This window comes from Erythrolamprus reginae, chromosome 4 (genome assembly GCF_031021105.1).
Source record: "Erythrolamprus reginae isolate rEryReg1 chromosome 4, rEryReg1.hap1, whole genome shotgun sequence".
In the NCBI taxonomy this organism is placed as follows: Eukaryota; Metazoa; Chordata; class Lepidosauria; order Squamata; family Dipsadidae; genus Erythrolamprus; species Erythrolamprus reginae.
In genome coordinates this window covers 22,106,207-22,127,924 of record NC_091953.1, presented here as the reverse complement: position 1 = coordinate 22,127,924, position 21,718 = coordinate 22,106,207, and the positions used below count along the sequence as shown (strand labels likewise).

Here is a 21,718-nt window from a genome sequence, read left to right as displayed (position 1 = left end):
TTGGATACTGCAGCCTAGAGGATAATTCTCTGCCTTACAAGGCAAAGGTTGCAGGTTCAAGTCCCAGTGGGTATGGCTAGCTGATGAGGCCAAAATAAGGCCGAAATAGATCTATCCTAGTCTTCCTTAATTTTCAAATTCAGCAAAAAAACATGTGACATATATATATATATATATCATGTTTTTGCTGAATTATATATATATAAAAATTCCAAGATGTGTATTTACATGATAATTTATCCAAGATAAGTGTATTTACGTGAAAATTCTTTCGGTCACACTGTATTTGACTGCAGCTTCCTATAGGAAAACTACAGTATCCTTCTTTTTATTTTTGTTTTGCAGGTTCTTCAGCCCCTGCAACAACGGTTCTTAAATGTGATAAACCAAGAAAACTTCCAACAAATCTGCCAGGAGGAGGAGGTGAAGCAAGAAATCACTGCCACTTTAGAAGCACTTTGTGGTATTGCTGAGGCTACCCAGATAGACAATGTAGCAATTCTCTTTAATTTTCTGATGGACTTCCTCACGAATTGCATTGGACTAATGGAGGTGTACAAGAATACGCCAGAGACTGTTAACCTCATTATAGAAGTTTTTGTTGAAGTTGCACATAAACAAATATGCTATCTTGGAGAGGTAAATAAATTTATAAATATATTCTAAATATAGGATGTTGTGGTTAGCTCTGGCCCTGCTCCTGCCCCAAGGACTGTGGATGTGGGGGAAACATCCACAGGCCGCAGGCCTGTTTTGCTCCCGGTAGAATCTGCTGACCAAGAAGACATGAGTGACAGGGAGGAGGAGAGTGTGGCAGTCAGCTCAGAAGGAGATCAATTATCTCTCTCCTCCTTGGATTCAGAACAAGAGTTAATGATACAGCCACACATGCGGAGAGCGATGCATAGGCAGCAACAACTGAGAGATTATTATCAAAGAAAATGAGGCCACCTGTGGTTGGGTGGGGCTGTGGTAGTTAGTGAGGCTGCTATAAAGAGCAGCGTGTGGGTTTGGCCATTGTGGAGGATTATCTGATCATTGTGTTTCGTGCCTGCCTTGCTGACTTCGACCTTGGTGTGTTGCTTTTTTCCTGCTTTGAAACTAAAGCAGAGCAAAGGGTGTTTCACTTTGTGAAAGAAGAAGAATTGTGAATTGCCTCACAGCTGCAAGCTAAGTATCACAGAACTGATAAGGGACTTGTACCAATTACCAGTTTGTTTGTAGACGAGTGCTCTTTGCTATACAAAAAGAGGGCTTAGCTTAAGTGAATTTTCGTTATAAAGAACATTGTTTTGAATTTTCAAGCGTGTGTGTGTCTGAAATTTGTATCTGACTTTTTGGGAGGATTCTGCCAGAGAGCTCGACAGAACAATAGGATATATGCTGTACATATCTGTACAGTAATACCAATTTATTTTCACACCCTTAAATCCTTTTTTGGTATTTTATTTTTAATAAAAGGAATCATTGAGTTCTGTTAATTGAAGCATTTCCATATTTTGGAAGAATCTTTTGAAGAGCTTGGAAATTCTAAACATTTTTAGTATTATCAGCTAGGAGAAATTAAAATTGAGAGTTGATGATTGAAGATATGATGCTTTTGTTTCTTTTAGAACACTGTTTCCCAACCTTGGCAACTTGAAGATATCTGGACTTCAACTCCCAGAATTCCTCAGCCAGGATTCGCTGGCTGGGGAATTCTGGGAGTTGAAGTCCAAATATCTTCAAGTTGTCAAGGTTAGGAAACACTGTTTTAGAATATTTTCCTTCCTTGTGCTGATTCGTCCATTTGGAGAGGGGTTTTGGATATTATTTATGTCTCATGCTTTGCTTGCATTATTTTGTGACCATCTGTGTGGTGAGGTTGTGTGCTGTCAGATAATGGAGATTATGACCATGTCTAGAAGAATATAGGTAGTTCTTGACTTATAACCATTTGTTTACTAATCCTTCAAAATTACATCAGTATTGAAAAAGTGACTTACGACTGTTTTTCACACTTGCAGTAATTACCATGGTCATGTGTAGTTTTTTGTGTATGATATGACTGTATGTATGTTTTTATATATTGGGGTTTCTTGTTTTTTTAGACTTTTTAAATGTATTATTGTTATTTTAGACACTAACTATTAGATTTGTCATTATACAGTATATTGTTTTTATCATTGCTGTAAGCCGCCCCGAGTCTACGGAGAGGGGCGGCATACAAATCTAATAAATAAATAATAAATAATAATAATAATAAAACTTAGATGCTTGAGCCGCCCCGAGTCCTCGGAGAGGGGCAGCATACAAATCTAATAAATAATAATAATAATAATAATAATAATAATAATAATAATAATAATAATTATTATTATTATTATTATTATTGACAACTGGCTCATATTTATGATGGTTGCAGTGTCCTGGGGACAAACGATCAACTTTTATGACCTTCAGACAAGCAAACTCAATGGGAAGCCAGACTCACTTTACAATCATGTTACTAACTTAACCACTGTAGTGATTCACCTAACAACTGTGCACGGAAGGTCATAACTTGAGACAAATCCCACTTAACAACTATCTCACTTATTAACATAAATGTTGAACTCAACACGAGTCAAAAAGAGGGCTATGGAAATATTTACAGACTCCTCACATCCTGGATATAAATTGTTTCAACTCCTACCCTCAAAATGGTGCTATAGAGCAGTGTTTCCCAACCTTGGCAACTTGAAGATATTTGGACTTCAACTCCCAGAATTCCCCAGCCAGCAAATGCCCAGCAAATGCTGGCTGGGGAATTCTGGGAGTTGAAGTCCAGATATCTTCAAGTTGCCAAGGTTGGGAAACACTGCTATAGAGCACTTCACACAGAACAACTAGAAACAAGAATTATTTTCCCCCCGAATGCCATCACTCTACTAAATAAATAATTCCCTCAGCACAGTCAAACTATTTACTAACTGCACTACTATCAATCTTCTCATTGTTCCGGTCTCTCATCTCCTCCCACTTATAGACTGTATGACTGTAACTTTGTTGCTTGTATCCTTACGATTCATATTGACTGGTTCCTAATGTGATTTGATTGCTTGTTTATACCCTTTTACTATCATATTGTATCTTATAATTCCTGACAAATGTATCTTTTTTTATATGTACACTGAGAGCATATGCACCAAGACAAATTCCTTGTATATCCAGTCCCACTTGGCCAATAAAGAATTCTATTCTATTCTTTAAAAAATTGTGATTCTAAGTCAAGGACTACCAATACAGGTTGTCATCAACAGAATACTTCCTGCCTCAGAAGCTATAGCTTATAAGGTGTATGCCCCAATGTTAACTGTTAAAGATACATTGGATGGCTACTTATGTCTTCCAGCTACAGGGCTCCTAAAAATGGAGAAATTAATAATACCAAGAGATAGAATTTCCTACAAAATGTTATAACTATACAATGGAAATTCTACATCGCTTAAATGTATGCCTGACAATGTGATTTACTATGTTGGAGGGTATTACCTTTGAGCAATAGGATTAATAATGATTAAGAATTGTTATTTTATTGTTTTAAACTAAGGGTCCCCAAACTTGGCCACTTTAAGAGTTGTGGATTTCAACTCCCAGAATCCTCCAGCCAGCAAAGCTGGCTGGAGAATTCTGGGAGTTGAAGTCCACAACTCTTAAAGTGGCCAGGTTTGGGGACCTCTGTAATCCTTGCTATAAATGGAGTATCAGTTGCAACTGTAGTGGTTTCAAGGCCTGAGTAATGAGTACATTCTAGCAAGTTATATTCTTTATTAAGCCGCCTTTTCTTTTTCTCTTTTTTTTTCTTTTACAGTCTAAAGCCATGAATTTATATGAAGCTTGTCTGACCCTACTTCAAGTATATTCCAAGAATAATTTAGGTAGACAACGAATAGATGTTACAGCAGAAGAGGACCAATACCAGGATCTCCTTCTCATTATGGAGCTTCTCACTAACCTACTTTCAAAAGAATTTATAGATTTCAGTGATACAGGTAGGGAGAGATTTTAGAACTGAAAATAACATGGATGAAACTTGTAAATCTGTATTTGTCTATTTATAATATATGAAACCATTTCCCAAGCAGATAATTATTCATTGTAAGCACATTTTTTCATTGAATTTTATATTCATTTATCAGCCAAATCTCTGTAGCTAATAAGATTACTGTTTGGGTTTTTTACCTTGTACATTTTGAACTATAAGAATATATGTTTAGTTAAAAGTTAAGCAGATCATTAATGAATCATCGCTTTAAAATATATTAAAGCGGTCTGCCTTATGAGAAATCTAAATTTTAAAAGTTTGGAATGTATATATCTTACATTATTATTATTATTATTATTATTATTATTATTATTACCCTGTTTCCCCGATAGTAAGACACCCCCGATTGTAAGACGTATCGGGGGTTTCAGGGGGGTCGGCTAATATAAGCCGTACCCTGAAAGTAAGACATATGTCTTACTTTCGGGGAAACACGGGGGTATTGCCGGGGGGAGCCCGATGACGTCGCTTCCAAGCTCCCCGCGCGCCCCTCGCCTTCGCCTCGCCGCAGCGCCACCGCCTCTTCCCCGGCTTGGCAAAGCGAAGGATGGCGCTGGTCCAAAGCGAGCCGAGCGGGCGGCGGCTTGCAGCGAAGGCGCTCGTCCCAGCAACCGAGTCCTGCCGAGGCTCGGCTGCAAGCGGCCAGCGAGGCCGACCAGCTCCGAGGCGAGCGGCCGGAGCTGTGCCCTCCTTCGCCCGCCTCCTTTCCAGCAGGCAGGTGGGGCTGCCCAACTGCGCAGAGCGGCTCCTCCCCTCCAGACACACGCTTCCCCGACACGCGTCTGTGGCTCCACGCGTGCACGCTGCTTGGAGCCCTGAGGTTGAAATTGGAAAAGGGCTCACGAGGCTCCTGTCCCGCGGCTGCCCTTCTGGACTCTGGGGACATGCCTTCGGGAACGCGACCCTTTCAATTTTTTTCAAATGTAAGACATACCCCGAAAGTAAGACGTAGTGGGGCTTTTGGGGGTAAAAAGAAAGTAAGACACTGTCTTACTTTCGGGGAAACACGGTATTATTATTATTATTAATTGGATTTGTATGCCGCCCCTCTCCGGAGACTCGGGGCGGCTAACAGCAATAATAAGACAGTGTACAGTAATAATCCAATACTAAAAATGATTAAAAACCCATTAATATAAAAAACCAATCATACATACAGACATACCATGCATAAAATTGTAAAGGCCTAGAGGGAAAGAGCATCTCAATTCCCCCATGCCTGGTAGCAGAGGTGGGTTTTAAGTAGCTTACGAAAGGCAAGGAGGGTGGGGGCAATTCTAATCTCTGGGGGGAGTTGGTTCCAGAGGGCCGGGGCCACGACAGAGAAGGCTCTTCCTCTGGGTCCCGTCAAGCGGCATTGTTTAGTTGACGGGACCCGGAGAAGACCCACTCTGTGGGACCTAACTGGTCGCTGGGATTCGTGCAGCGAATTGTATGTCTAGAGTACATTAAATTTGACTATAGTAGATTACAAAATATCTTTTATAGTTTTTGTTAGAATTTCAGACTTTTTTTCATTTTAAAATTGATTTTCTATTTTTCTTGTTGAATATCTGAGTCTTTTTATCTACCTCAGAATCCAGAGAATAAGAAAAAAGCAGGTATAATTGAAATATGCCTCCCTGTACTGTTTAGTTTTTCTAAAGGAAACATGTTTTTATGATCAACTGCAGAAGGCGAAGTTAGGTTTGGCATCACCTTATTGGGATTCAAGCACTGCGTTCCAATTACTTTAATAATTTATGAAAGATTTCATGCTCGCTAATGATGTATGAAATTCTAAGCTTGGAGTTCAGAAAATATTTGAGTTTGTTCTTATATTCCTATATTTCCCCCCTCTTCCCCATCTTTTTAGATGAAGTATTTAGGGGACATGAACCCGGGCAAGCAACAAACAGATCCGTATCGGCAGCAGATGTTGTCTTATATGGAGTGAACCTAATCCTGCCTTTAATGTCCCAAGATTTGTTAAAGGTACGTACAGTGTTGTGCAGGATTGTAGAAAGAGATGGGGAATTTTGACCATTCCTCCAAAAATTGACCATATTTTTTGGAATATAAGACACACCTTAGCTTTTGGGGAGGAAAATAGGGGGGGGGGAATCTGCTTACTAGATATTCATCTGACTAGCATCCTTAGTCTGGTCAGTTTCAGCACATTATTATTTTATCCCCTGGTTAGGGCTTTAAAAAAAACCTTATTTGGAGAGAGTAACAATGAAAGAGCTTGCAAGCCAGTAAGAGCTGAAAACATTGTTAGAATCTGGTTAGGGCTTGAAGGGAACATTTGGAGCAAGTAGATCCTTGGAACAAACTTCCAGCAGACAATGGTTAGTAAATCCACAATAACTGAATTTAAACATGCCTGGGATAAACATATATCCATCCTAAGATAAAATACAGGAAATAGTGTAAGGACAGACTAGATGGACCATGAGGTCTTTTTCTGCCGTCAATCTTCTATGTTTCTTTGTTTCTAAGTAGAACAATAAAAAAGACAGGGTTTGGAAAACATTATTCACAGAGAGTAACAGTGCGTCTTATACTCCAGTGCGTCTTATACTCCCAAAAATACGCTAATTGTGTCTTTAAATATGGCCATGGATTTTCTACTACTACCAGTATTCTCATGGCTGACTGGACATGGCCCCTGGCACTAACTCAGAGCTTCAGCCAAGCTCTTGCCTGCCTTTAAACAGCCTTTTAAACCCAGTACTGTCTAAATGTTTTAATGATACCATCTGTGTAATAGCTTAGTATTGGAGAATTAGTGTAATGAAGCAGTTAATATACTGTACTAGGTTGAGACCTCTGGGTTACAATTTTCAGAAGTCTTTAACTGTAAAGCAGCTTCACCAGTTCATCACAATAAGTGATCTATGGTTTCAACAATGGACCATGAATTAAAAAAAAAATCAGCTTTATTATTATTTATTAAATTTGTATGCCTCCCCTCTCCGTAGACTCGAGGCGGCTCCCAACAATAGTAGCAAAACAATATGTAATACAAATCTAATAGTTTAAACTAAAAACCCGTAATTTAAAAACATGCACACAACACACCATACATAAACAATATAGGCCTGGGGAAGTTATTTCAGTTTCCTCATGCCTGACAGCAGAGGTGGGTTTTAAGGAGTTTACGAAAGGCAAGGAGGGTGGGGGCAATTCTAATCTCAGGGGGGAGCTGGTTCCAGAGGATTGGGGCTGCCACAGAGAAGGCTCTTCCCCTGGGATCCGCCAGACGACAACAGAATCTTTAATTCTGTTTGGACCTCAAACACCTAGGACTATATATCATATTTTTCGGAGTATAAAACACACTGGAGTATAAGACGCACCTTAATTTTGGGGGAGAAAAACAAGGGAAAAAATTCTGCCTCTGCCTCCCAGCAATTTGCCTCTCAGCAGAAGCAAACAGCAAACAGTACACTGTAACACTGTTTGCTGTATATTTCTCTGCATGTGTGTCTGACCGTAGAAATAGCAAAGAATTAGAATAATGTACATTATGGCAATATATTAATGCCAGAAAGTTTTCATAAATGTAGTCATACTAACTCCTCCCAGTTATTTAAATAGATCTACTCCAAACATGACTAAGTCAAGGTTTAACTCAGCTGCCTTATCTTAATACTAACATAGGACACTGTTACATTTCAGATTATACTTTTACAGATCTTTAAAATTGATGTGGCTTTCTGGAAGTATAGTTATTCTCTGCTATTTAAAAGAAGATACAATGCCACTGGGCCTCTTCAGATCAAGCATTTATTTTAAAAAGCTTCCTTATTTTGTTGTCTAGAACAAAAGTAAAACAGTCTTAAAAATAAGCCTAATAATTTGAACAGACATTTATAGTTATTAACTTGCCGCCTTGCATCCAGTTCAGCATAATATAAAAATCTGTGTCTGTCTCCTAGCAATTTGCCTCCTTGCAGCTAGTTTTCAATTTCAGTTTAGCATGTGGCCTCAAATCAGCTGAGGGTCGGGAAGCTGATAATAAGTTGCTTGGCTAAACAGGCTCTGTTCTGTTTGCTGCAAGGAGATAAATTGCTGGGAGGCAGAGGCTAAAGGGTGGGGGTGACTGGGTGGGACTACATTCAGTGTATAAGATGCACCCAGGTTTTCACCCTCTTTTAGGGGGTAAAAAAGGTGCGTCTTATACTCTGAAAAAATATGCCTTATGCCCGCGCACACACACACATATACAGTGATACCTCATCTTACAAACGCCTCGTCATACAAACTTTTCAAGATACAAACCCGGAGTTGAAGATTTTTTTGTCTCTTCTTACAAACTATTTTCACCTTACAAACACGCCGCCGCTGTTGGGATGCCCTGCCTCTGGACTTCCTTTGCCAGCGAAGCACCCGTTTTTGTGCTTCTGGGATTCCCCTGAGGCTCCCCTCCATGGGAAACCCCACCTCCGGACTTCCCTGTTTTTGTGATGCTGCAGGGGAATCCCAGCAGCGCAAAAACAGGCACTTCGCTGGCAATGGAAGTCCGGAGGTGGGGTTTCCCATGGAAGGGAGCCTCAGGGGAATCAGCACAAAAACGCTTCAGCTGCACAAAAACGCTTCAGCTGGCAAAAGGGGTGAATTTTGGACTTGCACGCATTAATCGCTTTTCCATTGATTCCTATGGGAAACATTGTTTCATCTTACAAACTTTTCACCTTAAGAACCTCGTCCCGGAACCAATTAAGTTTGTAAGACAAGGTATCACTGTATATTGCAAACTGTTAAACATATAAAACTAATAACCTTTGATATTGAATGGCTGATATTACTTTGTAGTCTTGAAATGTAATTATTTAGTTTAATAATGCCTGATATTACTTTGTATTCTTGGAATGTAATTAAGAAGCCTCGTGAACATAAACCTATTTCCTTTTTTTTTTCATAGTTTCCATCACTATGTAATCAGTACTACAAACTAATTACTTTTATTTGTGAAATATTTCCTGAGAAAATTCCACAGCTTCCAGAAGACTTGTTTAAAAGCCTTATGTATTCATTAGAATTGGGGATGACATCGTATCCTTTAAGATCTTCTTTTGGAGGGAGCAGGGAAAGGACTTATTTAGTTGACCCCTTTATTTCTCTCTCTTGAAATCATAACATTATTGTATACAGTAGTACCTCTAGATACGAGCTGCTCCACATTACGAGCCACGAGGGGAGAGAAATTTCTGTTCCAGACCCGAGCTCAAATTCGGGATACAAGCCGAGTGTCCACTAGGTGGCGCAAGAATCCTTGCTTCTGGTTATCTCGGAGGGGAAAAACAAAGTCTAAAGCCATTTGTTCCAGATACAAGTTGTTCGACATACAAGCTCCCTTCTGGAATGAATTAAACTCGTATCTAGAGGCACTACTGTACTTGATCTATACCAGTGATAGACTTATGTCACACGTGCAACAGGTGGCACATGGAGCCATACCTGATGGCACCCGAGGCATTGCCCTCTGTCCACCACGCATGCCAGCTGATTTTCAGCCTTCTTTTTGACCATTTTTGCTCTCCCCAGGCTTCAGGAAAGCCTGAAGTCCGGAAGCTTCAGTGAGGCACGGGGGAGTTGTGCACATTTTCAGGATGCAACATGGGGGTTGTGCATATTTGTGGGGGGAGGGCATTGCATTTTGGGTGTGGGTAGGCATGCCTGCTATCACACACACGCGCGCACTCTTTGGGCACAGAAGCCAAAAATGGTTCAACATCACTGATATATAGTTCCCTCGATTTTCGCGGGGGATGCGTTCCGAGACTGCCGGCGAAAGTCGAATTTCCGCAAAGTAGAGATGCGGAAGTAAATTCACCATTTTTGGCTGTGGACAGTATCACAAGCCTTCCCTTAACACTTTAAACCCCTAAATTATCATTTCCCATTCCCTTAACAACCATTTACTCACCATTATTACTGGTACTCACCATTGAATAAGATGTTTAGTGATCCTGATATTTATAAACATAATTACTTATTAATAATAATTATTTTTTGTTTTTTATTTGCAAAAATTATTAGTTTGGCAATGACGTATGACGTCATCGGGCGGGAAAAACCGTGGTATAGGAAAAAAAACCGTGAAGTATTTTTTACTTAATATTTTTTGAAAAACCGTGGTATAGGCTATTCGCGAAGTTCGAACCCGCGAAAATCGAGGGGACACTGTATACCCTTTTAAGTATATGCCTTAAGAATGTCAAGAATTTCAGTTGTAGATTACTTACCTGAACATTTGCATTGTGTTGGTTTTTGGTTATCAAGGTTATTTTATGTGAGGGAATCCACATGGTACCTCTACCTAAGAACGCCTCTACTTAAGAACTTTTCTAGATAAGAACTGGGTGTTCGAGATTTTTTTTGCCTCTTCTTAAGAACCATTTCCTACTTAAGAACCTGAGCCCGGAAAAATTTCCCAGGAACTTTGAGAGCGGCACAAAGGCACGTCCAGTTTCCTGCCATTCCCCCTTTAATCCCGGCCATCTCGGGCTTTTCTGGGCTGCCAGAGGAGCCTTTTGGTGGCATTTAAGGAGGCTTTGGCAGTTCAGAGCGAACGAAGCATTTTCCTTTCTCTGGGCGCTTAGAGAGAGAATAAACCACTTCGCTGTGGTAACTCCCTCACACTGCCTCCCATATACCCGGTGCGATGTTGCCTCCCGGAGCATCTGCCGTGGAAAGGCAAAAGGCAGTGCTTCGCCCCAGCCAGATCAACTCGGCTTCAGCCAAACCGAGGAGTCACCACAGTGAAGGAAAGGCGCTGGCTGCAAAGTGAGCGAGCGAGAGGAGAGGGGAGCCCTTCAGCATGGGAAGGAAGAGGAAGCAGGTAGCAGCAGCAGCTGCCATTCACTCAAAGGAGCAGGATGTTACACCCTCTTTCCCTCCTGGGTTTCTCTCTGGCACAGTGTATGGGAGGCAGCCTCGCGCCAGGTGTATGGGAGGCGCATGCTCCTCGACGCCTCAGAGTCCCTCTTTTTTTTTTAAGCTTTAAAGTTTTGGATTTTTTTGATTCTCCTCAGCTTACCTTCTTCCTTCGGCAGCGACTGTCCTCCTCCTCTTCTTCCTTCTCCCCCTCCCACCCAAATTCCGAACTTTTATTTCTTTCCTAATGGGTTTGCACGCATTATTTGCTTTTACATTGATTCCTATGGGAAAAATTGCTTCTACTTACAAACTTTTCTACTTAAGAACCTGGTCAAGGAACAAATTAAGTTCTTAAGTAGAGGTACCACTGTATTTCTTATTTTATTTTGGAAGAGAGTCTAACATAAACTTTTATCAATATTCTTTGCTTGAAGTAACTTATCTTTATAATGAAATGCAGTTATTCATTTATTGCAAATTTCCCACTAAGAACCAGGATACATGTTCACCAGAAAGTTTAAGCTGTTACTATATTTTAGCATTTAAGTATTATGAGAAATCCCTGATAGGGAAAATAAAACCAGTTTTATAATTTTGCAGGGATGGAATCTGCTGATGGAAATATAGAAATGCAATAAAAGCAATTTCTAGGAAAAAAATAAGGAAGGGGGAATTAATATCAACCGAACGGTAGTAATCTTTGCTTTAAATATATAGGAAAATGGCAATTTTAACTTCTGTTTACTGTTTCCCTGATGTACTATATACTTTCCAAATGTCCCCCAAAGGAATAAATATATTTCTTGACTTTGAATAATCAGAATGAGTTCAGATGTTTGCCAGCTCTGCTTAGAAGCTCTAACGCCATTAGCAGAACAATGCGCAAAAACACAGGAATCAGAGTCATCCCTCTTTTTAGCAACAAGACACTTTCTTAAGGTAAGAGACGTCATTCCATATATTACTGTCTAATATTTTGGCCTGGATTTCAGCAAAAGCACAACACTCTCCCATAATAGCAATAGCGCTTAGACTTATATACCACTTCACAGTGCTTTACAGCCCTCTCTAAGCCAGTGATTTTCAACCTCTTTTGAGCCGCAGCACATTTTTTTACATTTACAAAACCATGGGGCACATTGAGTGGCGGGTGGAGGGGGGGGGCTAAATAAAGTTTGGACAAAAAAAATCTCTCTCTCTCTCTTCCTCCCTTTCGCTCTATTTCTCTCCCTTCCTCTTTCTCTCCCTTCCTCTTTTTTTTCTCTTTCTCTCCATCCCTCTTTCTTTCTCTCTCCCTCCCTACCTCTCTATGTCTTTCTCTCTCCCACCTTCCCTCCCTCTCTTTCTTTCTCTCTTTCTTTCTTTTTTTCTTTCTTTCTCTCTTGCTCTCTTGCTTTCTTTCTCTCTTGTTCTCTTTCTCTCTCTTGCTTTCCTTCTTTCTCTCTCTCTCATTCTATTTCTTTTTCTCTCTCTTGCTTTCTTTCTCTCTCTCTCTTGCTTTCTTTCTCTCCCTCTTGCTCTTTCTCTCTCTCTCTTGTTTTCTTTCTCTCTCTCTTGCTTGCTTGCTTTCTCTCCCTCTTGCTCTTTCTCTCTCTCTCTCTCTCTCTCTCTCTCTTGTTTTCTTTCTCTGAGCTTCGCGGCATACCTGACCATGTCTCATGGCACACTAGTGTGCCGTGGCACACTGGTTGAAAAACACTGCTCTAAGCGATTTAAAGTCAGCATATTGCCCCCAACAATCTCAGTCCTCATTTTACCCACCTCGGAAAGATGGAAGGCTGAGTGAATCTTGAGCCTTGGTGAGATCTGAACTGTCAAATTGCAGGCAGCCAGCAGGCAGCAGAAGTAGCCTGCAGTACTGCACTTTAACCACTGTGCCACCGTGACTCACATTATTGGCGTTAGTGCTTTCCTGAGCGGTAGGATTGTATGTTAGCTCTGAGGACCCTTGGAATTCCAGCTCAGTTCATTTGCCCAGTGCTGTATTGGCGAATACAATATTGCAAAATAGGAAATAGAGGCTGGGGGGCATAAACCTTAGTGATGCAAGCCAGTAATCAGATTAAAATTGCATTTGATGCCAGTTTTTGTAAAGGGAACCCTGCTTTTTTTCCCTATGTGTTTAGCTTATTGGTTACTAAGGAGCCCAAGGAATCTATTATTAAGTACCCAGTTTTTCCATCAGAAAATTTCATTGTTTGTGCCCATGGGCGTGGGCTATATTAATAAGCAGGTTCAAAATTCTTAATGTAATTAAACAGATAGATTAGGGGTCTCTGCATCTGTTTTGTTATATGGTAATAACACTGTTCTGATTTACGCATTGCTGCAAGCAATTATGTATATCATTTGAAAGTTAATTTTTAATCCTCATCTTAAACCACAAGCTCTCCTAATTTTCATTTTCAGCTTAGCACAATTTTTTTTTCTTAAAAACTCGGGGTATAAAGTTTTGTTTTTTACATTTTAGATGGTTTTTGATATGCTGGTATTGCAAAAGCACAATACAGAGATGACAGCTGCAGCAGGGGAAGCATTTTATACATTAGTATGTTTGCATCAGGTATGATATTTTATGATGTCATTATCTCTTGCATGTTCCATAATGTTTGGGGGGCATAGAGGTCTATTATTGAATCTTAGTCAGATAGAATTAACCTTTTTTTAAATAAACATGTGTTTTTTAAAAAAATTTCCATATAAACATACATATTCTATGGACAATACATTGACCTGGGTCAAGTCCTTTTTAAACAATGTTAATAATCATAATAATACAAACCAATATGTGTTGTCCTAATCTTCCAACTTCAACAATGCTATTCTCTTTTCATAATCTTTTAGCATTTTCCCATTAATTCATTTAAATATAATTAACATTTCTTTATGCTATGTATTTGTTCCCCTATTTAATGATATTATTAACTTGCATCCATATGTGTAGGATTATTAATAACGCCAAATATTAACACTATTAAATAAATCCATGGTGTGTATCTCAAAATCCTCACAATTTCCGATCCTTAATTCATAATATATTTTAACACACTATAAATGTTATTAATACCACTAAATTTCCTAATCCTAAATTTCCTTCTACTCATTTTATTTTTTATATATATACTACTATTTTCCATATTAATAATTTCTTATATTTTCTTCCGTTCCATCATCTCTTAACCTTTTTACAACCCCATAAAGTCAAGGTCAGGTCATCTTCCAGATGTTATTGCTTCTATTCTGCGTATTAGACTTTGTGTGTATTAACTTCACTTTCACTAAGTATGCTGCAGTCACTGTAGTACTTCACTTCATCCAGTAGATGGCACTTTTATTCCCAATTCTTGGGTTATACAGTCTATCAAAAACAGCTGATTATCAATGAATCCAGGAGATTTAAAAATACAAATAGACAAAGCAATTTCTCCCAAAAATCATTTTTCAAATTGTTTTAGGTTTTTTTTTCAAGCTTTCTATGTTTTTTAGCTTCCCTTGGGCTCCTTTTGCCTCTTAATTTTCCAGGTTTTTTTCTCCAGGTGTCAATTAGTCACTATCTTAGGCTTAGAAGTTATCTTTTAATATTCTTGTATTTGCATCAGCTCTTTAAGATAAATGCTGGTAATTATCTCACCCAGTTTCAATGTTCTGTCCATACACCGCTCCAGCACAAATGTTGTGGTTCCAGTTGTCCCAGTTTTGTGACAGCCAGAAATGGCCGTCGTCCCTGCTGCCATTCAGGAGACTTTGCTTCAACCTAACAAGTAATTTGCAGATTCCTCTTGGTCAGCAAAGCTCCTCTCCTTCCTTCACCGCCCCGTAAAGATGACTATGACCTCTGGCAGGCGTTATCAGCAGGATTTCATGAAGTTTGACAGAGCTCACTATTTTCCAGCCCTTCTCTCCGCGACAACAACCGATTTATCCAGATAGAATTAAGTTGATGACTTAAGGGAAATCATTATATCTTAATTTTAAAGAAATGTTCCTAGCATCCAAAATTGGAAATATACTTGTTGTAATTCTGTTAACAAGTCAATCTATAGGAAGTCTTTGATATTATTCGACTACTGTAACGCTCTCTACATGGGGCTACCTTTGAAAAGTGTTCGGAAACTTTAGATCGTGCAGAATGCAGCTGCGAGAGCAGTCATGGGCTTCCCCAGGTATGCCCATGTTACACCAACACTCCGCAGTCTGCATTGGTTGCCGATCAATTTCCGGTCACAATTCAAAGTGTTGGTTATGACCTTTAAAGCCCTTCATGGCATCGGACCAGAATATCTCCGAGACCGCCTTCTGCCGCACGAATCCCAGCGACCGATTAGGTCCCACAGAGTGGGCCTTCTCCAGGTCCCGTCAACTAAACAATGTCAGTTGGCGGGCCCCATGGGAAGAGCCTTCTCTGTGGCGGCCCCGACTCTCTGGAACCAGCTCCCCCCAGAGATTAGAACTGCCCCTACCCTCCTTGCCTTTCGTAAGCTCCTTAAAACCCACCTTTGTCGTCAGGCATGGGGGAACTGAGACATCTCCCCTGGGCATATACAATTTATGTATGGTATGTTTGTATGTATGTTTGCTTAATAATGAGGTTTTTTAAATACTTTAAATTGAAAATTATTAGATTTGTCATGAACTGTTTTATTGTGTTGTGAGCCGCCCCGAGTCTACGGAGAGGGGCGGCATACAAATCTAATAAATAATAATAAATAATAATATTCCAGAATTTTTATTAATACATTTTCTTCTGAAATATAAACGTGATTATCTTCTTTACAGGCAGAATATTCTGAACTAGTTGAAACTTTACTATCAAGTCAGCAAGATCCCATAATTTACCAGCGGTTAGCAGATGCTTTCAACAAACTTACCGCAAGCAGCACTCCGCCTACGCTGGATCGTAAGCAGAAGATGGCCTTCCTCAAAAGTTTAGAAGACTTTATGTCAAATGTCGGTGGTCTTCTCTGTGTAAAATAAATACCAGAACTCTATGCCTAACTTAGACCCTTTTTGCAAAATGCACTGAAAAATGCTGAAAGCTGACATAATCTTAAATGCCTGTTGATGGGTTTTTTGCAGCCATCTAAAATTTCAGAGAGCCTGGAAATTTTGAGCAGTGGAATAGGAGATGTCAACTCAAAAGTCAGCTTCTGCTAATATGTGTTAGCCACCGTCTGTCGTATACCTTTTATGTTGTACAGAATAAAAACAGAAAAAACTGAAACGTTTAAAAGAATTCCACAAGTGCATACAGACATGGGCACAGTAAAAACAAAAACAAAAAACAAAAAAAAAACCAACCCAAGAATCAGTGCCTTGTCCCAGAAGTCCTCAAGTAGTGATGAATCAAACTCCTATAATATTTTTTGTTATTGCTAGAAGCCCTTTTTGGTGCGTGATTTAGACACATACAGAACTGTAAAACAATTCTAAGCTTTATTTTTTCCTCTCTGAAAACTGTGTGGAATCCAGTGAAGAAGAAAAAAAAAACCACCAAATGATATTTTTTAACTTGGATTTAGTGTTTTTTTGTTGTTTTGCTTTTTTTTTTTTTACATCAACCTGGCGTTGCATGTTTGTGTAATACAACTTTTTACATTATATGCTGCTGCCCTAAAGTTCAGAAAGAAGAAAGGTGTATATTTTTGTTTCCCCCCGGAATGAACTTTAGGAACTGTAGCCATTTCATTGCCTTAATTTAAAACAAAAAAAAATAGCTGAAATAAGTTAGGTGAGTTATCTAAGGCAAGCTTTGAATCTTCAAAACTGGTTTAGAATGTTGGCACTAAGTTGCCATGTATCTGTTTGCAGCCCTTGTGTGTTGAGAGTATTATGTCTGTGAGTGTAAACAAAAAAAATCAATGTATACCTTTACTTTTAATATTTGTTGAGTTACACCCATGTCATACACAACTGCAGTGTATTTCAAGATTGAATTGTTTGCTGAAGCAATAATGTTTCAAATTATGTAAATTATTGATTTCTACAATTTTTTTTAAAATGTTGGGGCATTAGATTCAGTGGCTAGACTACACGAGCATCAAACTCTTCTGGCAAAGGCCATGGATGTTTGACTTCATGATTCAGACTATGGCTCCATGATTTAATATTTTGCCACCATTGTCAAATTTAATAGTGCCGTCTTCTGCTGCTCTGATCCCACTTGTTTGGTGTGTTGGCACTTTAACTATGTAAGATTACCTGTATGGTTTCATTCTGCACTCACCAAATAGGAGATCGCCTTGGGAACAAAAAGGCAGGATATGAAGAAGATGGAAGGAGAACATTTATTCATAATTGTAAGCCAAACTAAACCAACCAGAATATGTATGCTGCTGATTAAAAATAACCTTTTTTTAATGAAGGAAGGAGATTATTTGTCTCCAGAACCTTGTGCTTCATATTTGCAAGAACTAAGCTATTGGATATTAACAAATAAATATTTTTACATTTTATATAGAAAAGTAAGCACTCACCTCATCCTAGCATCATGTTTGCAATTCCATGCCAGTTTTGAGCGGTTCATCTCAACATTTAAACACACTACCCATAATTATTTATCTATGATTTGAAATCTTTAATATTATAGAGTTTTATAAGGGTCCAAGACTTCTTTAATTCCTTCTCATTAAGCCACAATCAGAAATCAAGGGAAAGATGGGCCGTGGCTTGTAAATCTGTAATGTTTTCAAAAAATGAAGACTGGCTAGAGGAAGTTGCTTCCTTGAATCAATAAACAAAAAAATACAATAAATAATGGCTTGATTCAGAGAGCATTAAGAACTAAATGGCTTGGCCTTCACAACATTCTATGACAAACCCTTTCCACTTGATTTTAATGAGTGGCTGAACTGAGCAAATTATGGTTATTTAGCCACTGATTGGTCTAAAAGTAAGTTTTAAAATACATTTTCCTAAGGAACTAATCCATAATTTGCCATAACTGAATTGAGCCCAAATTCTTCAATTCTCAATTATATTGTTCCATCTCTTTCTCTTAGTGTTATTTGTAGAATAAGGGAATTGTTTTGGCTTCTGGTTTGTTTTAAAAATTGGGTTTTATCCTGTGGCTCCAACATAATTATATGTGTTTTAATTATGATGAATTCTATTTGTCTTTTAAAATGTTAACATTTAAGTTTTTAAACCAATTTGGTTTTGAAATTTTATTTCATGACGTTTCACAAAGTTGAAACCAAATTTTACTCCCTATTTTTAAATCGATGGCAATTTATTGATGGGATGTAACTAAGCTCTCCTTTATTGTGAACAACAATTCTAGCTTATAAAATTAGTGCTCAAAGGTGCCATGTGAACTTTTGGAAATGTGAGACATAATGTTTATCTCTGGAAGCATTGAAGAGCCAGTTTGCCCAAGAATTCCACTTTTTTGACTGTTTGGGGAAGAATCTGCTAAGTGCCTACTGGGCATTATCAGTTTGTTTCAAATTACTATGTTCCAGATTTCTGCACAAGTCAATGGAGGTTGTGCACAACAGGTCTTGATGGATTGTTTCTAAATTGTCAAGGATTATTTGCAATTTCAAACTTGCTTCCCGATTTAAAATGTGTATTATATTCAAGGGACACTATCCAATACATTTCTGTCTGAAATTTTGTAATCGCTAGAAATTTCTAAAGTTGCCTTTTCAGTTTTTGTATTTTTTAAAAAGTATGAATAATACTATCTTACCCCTATGACATCCAACATGTTTCCAGATGTAATACATTGCATCTCCACTCCTAAATGTTGACATTTTAATAATCCAGAATTGCTCTACTAATTCGGAAATGTCACTTTGCAGCACAGACAGATTTTATCACACTGGAGAACTCATTTATGACCGTACTAGACTGCGTCCAGATCTTTATAAGAAAGAAATGTTTTATGGGATACGATGTACTTCTTTTAGTGAAAACACAGAGAAAGCCAATGGAAGGCAATTTTAAAAAGTGCATCTCGGTTAGCTGACGTTCTTTGAGAATTTGATTCGATATTCAATAATCCCAATGAGTCTACGAAAAACTAAGTAAAAGTACACTTGCTGTAAGATCCCATTGGGCAACTTACAATTTTATAATTCAGACATACCAAATATGCTTTGACGGAGCAAACCATGTTCTTTATCTTTCTAATGATAGCCATTGCTGTTTTGTATTTATTTCCAAATTATATATTCAGCTCTATTGCTAGATTTTCAAAACATTTTTTTTTTAAATGAATCACATGTTTTCGGCATAGATAAACTGACCTTGCTTTTATCTTGGGTGTTGATAGTACTATTACGGTTTTCAAAGGGAAGGTTTGAAATTCTAATCTGAGCATGTTAAAATGCAATTCAAATATTGGGTTGTCATCTTTATATTTAGTGAAATACATGAAATACATGCAACTTCCATATAAAGACAAAATGTAAAAAAAATGATAAATTGCTTAAAATGAAAATTAATTGTCCTATTTGACAGCTAATTTATCACAATCGAAATTGAAATAATTCAACTTTGTCCTAGCAATTATTGGTGTTAAATAACATATCTTCGCAATAATACCAAACTCAGTTATACTGGGTTCCCCAGTATTCTGTGATATACGGTAGTAGGTTTCTTCTTATGAATCACTTCCTAACCGAACTTAACCATGCAAAAGAACTCCATCTGAAAAACAATACCATCCTTATAAATTATTGGAACTGAAATTTAGTAACAACATTTTTCATCCTGTTTTATTAATCTGAGCTGCTGAATAGCTTATATAAATGGGTTTATCTCATTATGAGAGTCAGCTTCACTAAAGATTATTTTAAAAGCAGGCCTCAAAGTAATGAAAATCTATTTTTTCCAAATCTTGTCTGCAAAATTTTGCAAGTTCAATATCACTTTTTGTGATGCAACATGCTTTCTATGTCCCTGTTCTGAAGATTTAGCAGCAGTCATACTTCAATCGGATAGTCACAATTGGAAGGAATCTATTTAATTTTGTGCGCCTTTTGCATAAGCACACGTAGCCTTGTGCTGTGAATATTTATTGTCACAATGGCTATTATAGAAATGAAAAGCTTTGTCTGAAGCAAACAAAACAGAATGGCAGTTTTGAGATTATATGAGTTCCATCATTCCACTGTTCATGACTATAGTTGAAATTGCTGGAACATTTCATAAAATGAAGCCATATTCAATGTAATATAAGTAATATAATAATTAAAAAACCTTTTAAGACAAACTATTGGGAAATGACATATTTCTTGTTAAATATTTTTTAGTGTTTTGTCCATGTGCAATTACTGCTTTTTTTTTTTACTATAAGCTGACTTGCTCTGAAGCGTAAAAATGGTTTTTCAGTTGTTTCTATCAAAGATAAATAAAAATAATGAATTCAGTTTTGCACTGATTCAGTCTTATTGCTTTAGAATATCACTAGGATACAAGTTGAATTTGACCGCTGCTCTTAGTAAACCAAGCTTTTAGAATGAGGAGACAGCCATAACCAAACATGCAAAATATAATTATCTCCTTAACATCGCTGATGCTATTCTGATCTTTTCACTTACTTTTTCTTTTGGAAGAAGTAAAACAGTTATTAAATTCAACCAATTTTATTTATTACAACCTTAAATTATTGAAATATTCCAGTTACTGGAGTTGAAACATGCTTTATTTTCTATTCTTCAGATTTTGGTACCTAAAAGGAGTTCAGAAATGCCTGGGATGTTGACTTTGCGAACTACACTTCTCTTAAATACATTGCTTTTAATTTTAATAATTTGTTTATTGAGCTCAAGAATTACTATTGCTTTAGGTCTATCTCTTTTTTATTCCAGTCCCTTTGTGCAATGGAAAATATTTAAAGCCAGAATTTTCTGAAATAAAAGTTTGCTTTAAATTAATAAGATCTGGAATAAACTTGAAAGTCATGGGGGGAAATGATTTGATACTACAGTATTTTTATGGCCTGTTTTCCCCCAAATAAGGCATCCCCTGATAATAAGCCAATCAGGTTTTTGAGTGTGTGGAAATAAGGCCAAGTGCTTATTTCAGAGTTCAAAAAAAATATAAGATAGGGTCTTATTTTGGGGAAAACACAGTATTTGTGCGATCTTGCAGAATTGGATTTGGGTTCTTGGTATGTTTTCATTTTTTAAATGCTATCCAAATAAAGAAGCATGGTCAAAAGAAAGAAAGAGAAAAAGAAAGAGAGAAAGAAAATCATGAAGGTAGTTAAACAGCAAAAAATAATTTTGTTTTTCAAAGCGGTCTGCAATCTTAACTAGTTGTAACTAACAGTGGGTGTTTAGAAAGTAGAATAAATGTTTTGAATTGCATTTGAAAACTTCTCTGTAAATGTAAATGAAAATCTTGGTGCTTCAATATGTGAATATTAGTACTTTATTTTTTTAATTAAAAAGGGGCAGGTTCTCATTAAATGTTTCACGTATTTAGTTAAAATTCCAACTATTTTCTATTGCATCTAATCTTTGTTTTTATATGATCTCTTTTAAGGTTTTGTGTTCAATTCTAAAGTGCATTAGATGGCCTTTTAACCAAAAAAGACTGAGGAATTATGGGAAAACCTTACTATCTGTTGAAGGATGGGTGATTAGGACAGGTTGCAAAGAAAGCTGTCTGATTATGTCTCTGATTCTTTGAATTAAGAAATCTTAATTTAGTCTATCCCACTGCAAAATGGTTGGGGAAAGAATTTTCACTAGCCCCTAAAAAGATACATTTGCAATGATGTTTTAAATATTGTTTCTACTGTACATTCTCCTTGTTATGCTCCATTACTTTTGA

At 37.7% G+C, this 21,718-nt stretch overlaps 1 protein-coding gene across 1 annotated transcript in view; it reads left to right on the top strand.

The window, feature by feature from the left end:
• Positions 1–20,306, top strand: part of XPO4 (exportin 4) — a 126,026-nt gene extending 105,720 nt beyond the window's left edge. The window contains exons 17-23 of the mRNA XM_070749812.1: positions 346–639; positions 3,833–4,013; positions 5,922–6,040; positions 8,976–9,106; positions 11,755–11,872; positions 13,404–13,496; positions 15,710–20,306. Of these exons, the coding sequence (XP_070605913.1) occupies positions 346–639; positions 3,833–4,013; positions 5,922–6,040; positions 8,976–9,106; positions 11,755–11,872; positions 13,404–13,496; positions 15,710–15,907 (1,134 nt within the window). The 3' untranslated portion in view covers positions 15,908–20,306. The remainder of the gene's footprint in view (positions 1–345; positions 640–3,832; positions 4,014–5,921; positions 6,041–8,975; positions 9,107–11,754; positions 11,873–13,403; positions 13,497–15,709) is intronic.
• Positions 20,307–21,718: the final 1,412 nt, after the last annotated feature.